This window comes from Coregonus clupeaformis, chromosome 16 (genome assembly GCF_020615455.1).
Source record: "Coregonus clupeaformis isolate EN_2021a chromosome 16, ASM2061545v1, whole genome shotgun sequence".
In the NCBI taxonomy this organism is placed as follows: domain Eukaryota; kingdom Metazoa; phylum Chordata; class Actinopteri; order Salmoniformes; family Salmonidae; genus Coregonus; species Coregonus clupeaformis.
The window spans coordinates 31,533,976-31,543,722 of NC_059207.1; the positions used below are offsets into that span (position 1 = coordinate 31,533,976).

Below are 9,747 nucleotides of genomic sequence, written 5' to 3' on the forward strand. Positions count from 1 at the left end.
AGGGAAATCTTAATACTACAGCATACAATGACATTCTAGACAATTCTGTGCTTCCAACTTTGTGGCAACAGTTTAGGGAAGGCCCTTTCCTGTTTCCTGTGCATAAAGCAAGGTCCACACAGAAATGGTTTGTCGAGATCGGTGTGGACGAACTTGACTGGCCTGCACAGAGCCCTGACCTCAACCCCATCGAACACTTTGGGATGAATTGGAATGCCGACTGCGAGCCAGGCCTAATCGCCCAACATCAGTGCCCGACCTCACTAATGCTCTTGTGGCTGAATGGAAGCAAGTCCCTGCAGCAATGTTCCAACATCTAGTGGAATGCCTTCCCAGAAGAGTGGAGGCTGTTATAGCAGCAAAGGGGGACCAACTCCATATTAATGGCCATGATTTTGGAATGAGATGTTTGACGAGCAGGTGTCCACATACTTTTGTTCATGTAGTATATCAGGAACAACAAAATCGAAATGAAAAAGATACATGGAAGAATGTGACTTATTAATAATAATAATAATAATAATAATAATGTGCCATTTAGCAGACGCTTTTATCCAAAGCGACTTACATGTGTGTATAAATTTTTACGTATGGGTGGTCCCGGGGATCAAACCCACTACCCTGGCGTTACAAGAAATTACAACTGAAATAATATTATTAGACTGGAAATGTAGCCTATGTCAATTACGATGATTATGACTGCGAAAATAAAGTTATTGAAAACCAAGTTTTAATATATTACATTGTAAATGAAAGTGATATGGATTGCATAATTTTCTTGGATCTGTTTCTTTGGATAACGACTTCCAAATAATAAGAAATTACTCTCCCTACCACAATTCAGACATTGCTTCTTCAATGAAGTAGGCTACAATATGCTACAGTAGGCCTACTGGCCTAATTATTATTTCGCACAGTAGCCCTAAACAAAATTATAAAGGTTCACTATTGAGTGTTATCACATTGTTCTACAAATAGCCTAAATAAATAATCTCCACTATCCGCACAATATTAGAATACAATATAATGTGATTCCAAATACAACAAAACCACGATTTGGTGTCATGTGTAGCCTACAGTTCAGGAATATTTCCTTGCTTTTCCCTTCTTGATAAGAAATTACCATTAATGGATTGCATAAATTGGAAACGAAAAATGAATCCTACACCATGACTTTTCCATTCATAAATGTGTAGGGTGGGCCACATTGCTATAGAAGATTTGCTGTTGTAAACAAGGAAATTAAATACTTTATTTCAGTGTACAGAATGATTGTCAAATAGACAAATAGCACTTAGTCAGTTAAAATGGCAATATCAAATTGTTCTGATGATAATATCCACCAGAGGGCGAAATCGACTTGAAAAATGTTGGTTGCAATCAGGACAAGATAACGCCGACATTCGCATTATGAAGTGGTCAATCGGTGGTGGATGATGGTTGCAATTGAGATCAGCAGTGTGGGGGATTTTAGAGCATATTGAAGGTTTAAGGAGAGAACAGCTGGCTATAATCTAGTGGCCAATCTTAGTTTCAATTGGCCCGTAAATTGTATATTGCCCCTTTTTAAGGGTGAGGAATGAGGATAATCATCTTTTTCAAAATCCGTTTTATTTCAGTCGCAGCAGTAAAAATCTGCCAAACATTCAAATACAAGTACTAATCTCCATTGAGGAGCAACAGTATTTGATGCATTGCAAAAATGAAGAAAAACTATATTTACAAAACAACAGTGCACCAAAATTTAAGGAACCACAATGATTGAGAAGTAACCAATGATTTTCAACCATTTGAAAGATGAATAGTCTCATCACAAAATACAATTTGGAATGATGCAAGGTTGCATTAGCAGAACAATCGAGCAACCATGTAAAGCAGAAAGATATTACATTTCATCCCAACAAAAGAGATTGTGCTGAAGTCAATCAATCAGATGATATGTTACATTTTCTAACCAACTCTGTGGCATTACTTTCAGCATCCCATTTCAAAATGTAACAGACTGCTTATTAAGCAGTTAAACCATCCTGTACATCTAATAAACTAGGTTACCTCAAAAGGTTTGGACTTATGTCCTCATTACACTCTTTTACTTTGCTCCACTGCTTGCCCTAACGTTTGGGACACGTAATTCAATGGTCTAAATTCAATCTAATGCCACAGGAGTCAACCCTTAACGAGACTGTTATTTTCTGCCCAGGCGTCATTCAGACAGGCTCTGTCCGGTTCTAGCCAGACAACAGACTGAGCGGTATTCTGTTTCACAGCAGTTCTGCTGCATTTTTGTCCTGAGAACAAACGGTCTCTTCGATTTCAAGAGGTTTCCCTTTTCCTGTCACTCCTTAACCTGAGATACAGTCTGTCGCATGTATAGCCAACAAATGTCTGATGTTTGCAGTTACTACACATTGGCTTCTGTCACCTAGCCTTAAGATTAGTTAAACAGAAAGGTCACCAGTGAAACAATGTAATACATTCAGATGCATCATGCTAAGGCAACGTCACAGCTTCAGAGAGCGGGAGATGTTGCCTTTTCTTTTGCAGATCTGATTTAGACCTAATATTAATTTTCTCTGAAGCTAATTCATTACTCCACACATCTGTCCCAACACTGTCTTTCAGATAGAAAAACAGATGTCTAACAGGGCTATCCTATACGTCTACTGTATACTAGATGCCCTCCCATAACTGACCTAGCACAGCCAAAGGGTCAGGGGACGTGAGTAGCATTGTTTTCTCCGGTAAGCCCATAACACCACTCTGCCACACCTCAATATGAAAAAGAAAGCAGAAAATAAAAGGCTATGAAGTCCCCCTTTCCAAGCAGTAACTCTGACTCAGAGTCAGCCCATGATCATGTTTTCTTGGATATCAAATGCACTATTTCTCAATGAGCATCCCTGATATGCACTTTTGTACACAACCATCACCAGATTCACCTGATGGTCTCCACGTGGAGTGAAATTAGTCCTCCTCGTATTTTTTCCCTTCTCCTCGTAGACCTTTAAAAGGGGGGTGATTTGGGGACAGAGGGAGGTCAGGGTAGGGGAGTGTTTTGGTCCTCTGAGGTTCGAATATCATGGTCCATTCCCAGTCCAGTGGGGTGGTCAGTGCTCAGGCTCCTGGTGTACCAGCCTGCTGGTCAATCAGGGGGTCTCCCCCCTCCCCTACCATGCCATCCTGGGTGGGGGTCTGCTTCTCGGACGTGATGACGATGGTGTTTTCATCCAGCAGCTCACAGGTTGGGTTGGAGAAGGCCGACAGGGGCAGGGTGATCCTCTGCATCTCCCGCGCATACACACGCTGCTCATGCTGCTTCTTCAGGTCCCGACCCCTGCAGCAAACAACACATAGACAGAACAGGTTAGGATGACTGTGGTACTGATCATAGTGTTGGGGCAGATTTTATACACACATGGGGTTGAGAGTTGCTATTTCACATTGCAGTTTGCAGGACTGTTTGCAGGACTAATGTCTTTAACTTGAGGAAAACATGGCTATTACTAAGAGAGGCTCATCATAGCACCCTCAGCAACCTATGACCTGAATCATCTTTCAAAACACTTGGAGAGCCAGCTTGGGTCATGATTTCTATTTATGACAAGAAGGAGAGGCAGTGTCCCATGCTGAGTCTCATTTCACTGGATGAGGATATTTTTAACGGTGTCCATTAATCTTGTGGAGGCAGAAATGACAGGGGCGGTTCGAGGCAGTATCTGGTCTGGTACAGGGAAGGGAACGTTTTGATGGAGTCTGGGGGTAGGCGGTGGCAGGCAAGCTACAGTATGAGCTAAGCCAGTCCAGGCAGGTGACTGGGGCTGTCCCAAATGGCTCCCTATTCCCTATATAGAGCTCTGGTCAAACGTAGTGCACTATGTAGGGAATTGGGTGCCATTCGGGACACAATCTGAGGGTGTTATGAGGTCTGCTATCTGCTGAGCCCCAGCCAGCACAGGGAACATGCCATACTGTTGGACGGGAGCCTCTTCCTGCCCGCTGCTTCTATGCGACACTTTACGCAACTTTGCTCTGCTCCACTATGCCCCACTACAGCACTGATTCTACCCATTGGCTCTTCTTGTGTGGCCATCCTTCCAAATCTTGTCTCATTAACTCGACAAGCCTGGGCTTCAGTGGCTATACTTTTTCCCTAAACCTGATATTACTGCGTGAGAAAGAAAAAGGCTAAAACTCTGTATGTACGTATGATTGGAAGTTGATCTAATCAATTTCCTTGACCGATTTTAATTCAAGCTACTCTTAAAAGTACACACATAACATTGGTGGCATCGATTCCCCATCAATATGTGATGATGCGTGTTTACTATACATGTAGGAGGCTAAGCAAGCATCACATTACTGATGTCACTGGTCTCTGAGGGCAGGTCTAACGTGGGTGCCTAAAATACCCAGGCTGCAGGCATTTTCTTCCCCCGTTTTTCCCTTCCGTTCCTTGTTTTCATGTTGTTGTTGTCTTTGTGGTAGTGGGTCTCGTCACTGCTGAGCGACACCGCTCTACATCCTGGTAACATTCTGTGCCCACTGCCCACACATGCCCTCCCTCACCTCACTGACATTCCGCCTAAGAGGTTCCAAGCACTCAGAGCTGCTCCCTTCATCATGGACACAACAAGTTAAGCTGTGCCAAGACTGTGCAACGCTACATTCGAGTTCTGAATCACCACTACAGCGGAGCATTTTGGTGTTGATTGATTTCTGTCTCTCTCTGCAGTAGAAAGAAGAATCTGTTGCAAATCGATGTAACATTGTGTTCCTACTCTCTGGAGAGGCACCATTTAGTCTAGCGGTGCACGACACGTGTTCTAGTTCTTATGTCACTCACACATACCACATGATGCAACCTAACAAAGTAGTAAAACATAGCTAGGGTTGTAATGTTCTGTGTCTCCAGTTGTAGCACCTAGTGTAGCATAGTGGCAGATACTGACCTCTTGTAGAAGTATCCGAAGGTGATGCCCACCCCGAGGAGGATGATAATGGCCATCATGAGGATACCAACCACATAGCCTGAAAGAACCATGACACACAGGCACTATGGTTACCAAACTGAATTCACAAAAGTGTATATACGGTATGTATTTGAACATTTGCACATTGGTGCACTTCACTTGCAGTGAGGCAAATAATGATTGTATCCCTATGAGAATATTTTGAATCCTTTATAACTCATTTATGTGACCATTTATATCCATCTTATTGTACCAAGCCGAGCTGCATCAAGCTGGCCCACTCTTTTTAGGAGTATCCCTTGAGGCTCACATGTTATGGCCCTATGGCATCCCCCCTTTCCCCTATAACCCCTCTGCCTCAGCAGTGAGATCAGGACATACCGAGAGTGCCCAGGTCCTTCTTCTTCTTGGGTCCTGTGCGTACCCGCTGGCTGATGCCCATGACTGGCTGGACTGCATTACCCCCTCCCTGGGCAAGCCCAGACTTGGCCGGCTCAAAGATCTCAGTCTGTGCTGTGGTGAGGGGGCCTGCCTCTGATGCTTCTGCCTCTGTAGGGGCTTCGTCTGTGGAGACAATAAGTTCAACATCAAGTCCCCAAACACTGACCAAACGCCATGTTAGTTTGCTTTCTGTGTTTCCTGATGTTGTATTTGGGTTTCTGTACTTGAGGACACATAGTAATAGTTGATTAGATTCTTTAACTCGATTTCTTGTTTAATCATTCAAATTTCCCAGGCTGGTCGGAAGAGGCTCTTTTTACGTGCTTTTATTGTAGAATAAACATTGAGATAAAATAAATGCGTGAATAGAGGAGGAAACTAATTTCCACTTGGTTGACACAGAGGCTATCCTCAGATGGACAGGGAGAGCTACTGGATTAGTCTAATTTGTTTACTTTGGAAGCGGTTCTATAAAGAAATTACATAATTAAAAACAACAGCCATTTCACAGCAAAATGGGGCAGAAGTGCACTACAGGTGATGTGATCCTGGTCTCATGGGAAAGGAAACTGGAGCTGCGGATGGCAACATCTGCTCTCCAAAAAAGTTGTTTACCAACTCTGCTGGAGTTAGAGCGTGAGGTCATAGCCAGCAGTAGCCAATTGCCTGATGTATCCATGGGAAAGTTATCGATTTCACACCAATGGGTTGAGTAAGAGGTTGGGGCTTATACCTAACCTTAGGCAGCCACCTGCCTAACAAGTTATGGCTCTTTAAAATGTAGCATCTGCAGGTTCAGTAAGGACAGGGCCCTTGTTATTGTTTGACATGCACTGCCTTCCCAGACAATGAGAGAGCAAAGGTCAAACCCCCAGGAAACAGCCTCATAGTGGATTAACTCTTCTCTCACAGCTTCTCACATGGGAGAAGAGACTTCTCCAGATATGCCCAATCAGCAGGCTTATTTAAAAAAGAATGCAGCAGTTTATGTGTATAAATTGTTGCGTAACCATAAATAAAAAAAAGAACTACAAATATCTCTTGTCTAAAAATCTTCAGCTAAAGATCTCTAGTTTCCTTATGAGAAGAAATACATTCTAGGTTCCCAAGAAACAAACACATGCCTCCCCATAGTTTGCTTGGTTCTCAAGGCCAACTCTGAGGGGGACATTCCCACCACAACACTTCCAGAGCTTCGCACTTTGGCCTTAATAATAATATTCACAGGGTTAGAAAGATCCTCAGAAAAACATTTACATTTCACCTCTTTAAAGTTAGAGATTTCTCAACTACAGTGACTTCCCTTTGCAAGAACTGCATTGAGAAAACATTAAGGGAAGGGCAGAGGAAGCAGTCTTTTCTTCCCCCATTCAGTAATGTGTTTTTACCCAGCCCTGACCTACATTTCAATGTGTGTGCATAATATATATTCACTCCGTCACGGCTATGTTTAAACAGCATTTTACATACATTTTCCCAATGTAGTGTGTTGACCTGTGTACTGTCAGTGTATGCATTTCTATTAGACTGATATCTTCTTTGTATGACTGGGCAGCTAAATACCTTTGCAGGTGTCAATGGCACATGATTGTCTCTGTGTCTCAGCATCTGGGCCAGTCACGTAGCACCAAGGCTTCTCAGAGGAGTCTGGGTTACGGCAGTAGTTATGTTCCCCAACACCTACAGAGCATAAAGAAAAGGACATCAACATCCTCACTGTGCCTCGCAGGTGGAGAAAGCCCTCTCCCTCTGTCTGTCTGTCCTGGTGTCTGGATAAAACCAGCTTCATTAATCATTTACTTCATCACGGTATAATTAATTAAAAGCTTGCATAATGAACACACAGGGCATGAAATATACTGTACTACTGAAATGCATGCTCTGGCTCTGTATTTTGCCAACAATATTGAAATACGTCAACCCTGACCTTACTAATATAACCCACACGGAGAGACTAGAGCCTGGAGTTATAAACTCATGTCAGGAACATCTATAACCAAACAAACATTTTTACCATCACAACAAATGTGACATTTAAACCAGGGCACTTCTAGTGACCACAGCAATGGTGGCAGATGAGAACTTGTGTCAAATCAATGAATTATCAATTTGATGGCATATTACATGTTTGATTGTGTCATGAAATTACAATGTAATTTACCCATTTGTGAATCTGTATATGCCATAACATCATAGTCCCGGGTTGTGTTAGTCCAGTTTAGACAGGTTAGTCCTGTGGAGGAGCTCTGTTTTTCCCCTCTGTACTCCACACCATTGGATTTGATGCAGTCTGGGTACACATTGATTTATGGAAAAATTAACACGTTGAATTGAAAATAAAGAGGACAAATTAATAGCAAATAAAACATATTAACATACTTTAAGTGTAGAATCTAAAAGTAATACATTCAACAAGGAATTGCCACGAACGTACTGTAATTATACATTCATATTAATAATCAACAAAATATGTATTCTTGAATCTCCTTGTTGTAAACAAATACATTTTAGAACTTGCATTTTCTTGGACTCAATTTCTCAGGTCCTATGCCATAATGTATACAATTCAAATTCTTAACTGATAAAATTAATATATTGAGTATATAACAAAAACAAATAAACATAATTCTATCTAATAATAAATAGACTAGCGTGAACAAAGGCATTGCTTTTCAGTCGTCATAATTAGAGTAACGTGTTACCTTCAGCATTGGGTGTGCTGTCCGCTAAAGCCATGCTTAGCAAAACAAAGTGCAGCGAGAAAAACATTCTGTAGAGCTGACAGGATGAATAAAAACGACAAATAATCAGTGTACAAAAGGAAATAGATAGGCTATTTAAATAGCCTATCTGCTTTTGTGTGGAAGAGCCTATGCTGAATAATTCAGTCAAACTGCTCTCCTCTCTGCAGACCAGCCCTTGTTTTTGTAGAAGCAAGATCTGTTTTCTTCGTAAACAGCCTCGCTCTCTCTCCCTCTCTTGGAGAAGGAACGCCCATTTGCACTCTAGTACCGGGCGGCGGCGCCGGCGCGCTGCCTTTTCAAGGTCCTAGACCTAGAGCCAAAAGTGCTCCACCCAGAAATCCATTGGGACCATATTTACATGCTCGGGTTGTTTACTCGGCACTGAATAGTACACCTTTTTATTATCGTATCGTGATAGAGTTATACGGTTTGAATAACTAACTGTTTCTCTTGATGTTTGAGCAGCTAAAATGTTGTTTTTATAAGTAATATATGGTTCCTTTAGGATCTGCTGATTTGAATGAACTGTGTTAAATGAAAAGGTGGAAGAACCATGACGTTTTTACATGGCCTTGTTATACTGATCACTAATCAGTTTTATCATCCGTTTTTCTAATCTTCTTTTGATGGTAAGATTTAGGTGATCTCCTTTGGCAGCACAGAGCAAAGCCAACCCACTGCCTTGCCAACTACATTGTCGGCTGCGGGAGACATGGCAAAATGAATTGCAGAAAAGGAAACAAGGAGAAGCTCCTTACAGTAACAGCATTGAAAAACTTCTCCCTTGTTTGTTCCCCATTTAGCCTGCTGGCCCATTAGAACACATTATGGAACTCGTAAATAATTTCCCCACTTCCCTAATTCGCCAGCTTTCAAAACAACACTCTGAATATAGAGACTGTCCAGAGTCCAGACACGTCCCACTGTATCTCTCAAAAAGCCTCTCTGCCTTCCCCAGCTGTCCAAAGATTACCCCAAAAGACTCACACTATAATGTATGAGTGCTGGCAATAGACTTAACATGCAACACTTTATCCCAGCTAGCCCCTTTCACCCCTCCACACAACCTTCCTCCACCACCCACCCCCTCTCTCTCCACCATGTTCTCCCTCAGCCTCGGTCCCTGACCCATGTTGATGTCCTGTCCACTGACAGGACAGGTCATCAGAAGGCCATGGGGACTGGAGGGGGCAGATGTTAAACGCTTGCCTCTCTCCCTGTGCAGGCAGCTGGATGCTCAAAGGAGAGAGGCCCCTGTCATTGTTGGCTGACCCCAGCAGAAGGAGAGAGCCACAGGCCACTGGCAGAGCATGACTCATTCACTCAGCAGCCACTTTTCAAACAAACGTCACCCTGCTTTCAAACAATTACCAATACAAACACTCTCCCTCTCTCTCGTACTCTCTATCCCATTCTACAGTCACTCGGTCGTTCTTCCTCATGCCAACACAAATACACACTCTCACACCCAACTTTCTCTCTGGGTCATGTAAACACACACACACAAACACTCTCTCTAATGCAGTCTATGACTTCATTGTACAGTCCTAAAACCAATCTCACACAAACAGACTTGGTATATTTATTAACTC

General features: G+C 42.5%; 1 protein-coding gene across 1 annotated transcript; it reads right to left on the reverse strand.

Annotated features, from left to right (window-relative positions):
- Window positions 1–1,592: 1,592 nt before the first annotated feature.
- LOC121584902 (phosphoinositide-3-kinase-interacting protein 1) lies at window positions 1,593–8,416 on the reverse strand. Its single transcript, XM_041901145.2, has 6 exons — window positions 8,114–8,416; window positions 7,573–7,701; window positions 6,975–7,091; window positions 5,352–5,534; window positions 4,950–5,028; window positions 1,593–3,334 (listed from the first exon to the last, which is right to left on the reverse strand). Exons 1-6 carry the CDS (start codon window positions 8,178–8,180, stop codon window positions 3,115–3,117), a joined length of 795 nt encoding a protein of 264 aa, XP_041757079.1. The 5' UTR covers window positions 8,181–8,416; the 3' UTR covers window positions 1,593–3,114.
- Between the last annotated feature and the right edge of the window lie 1,331 nt (window positions 8,417–9,747).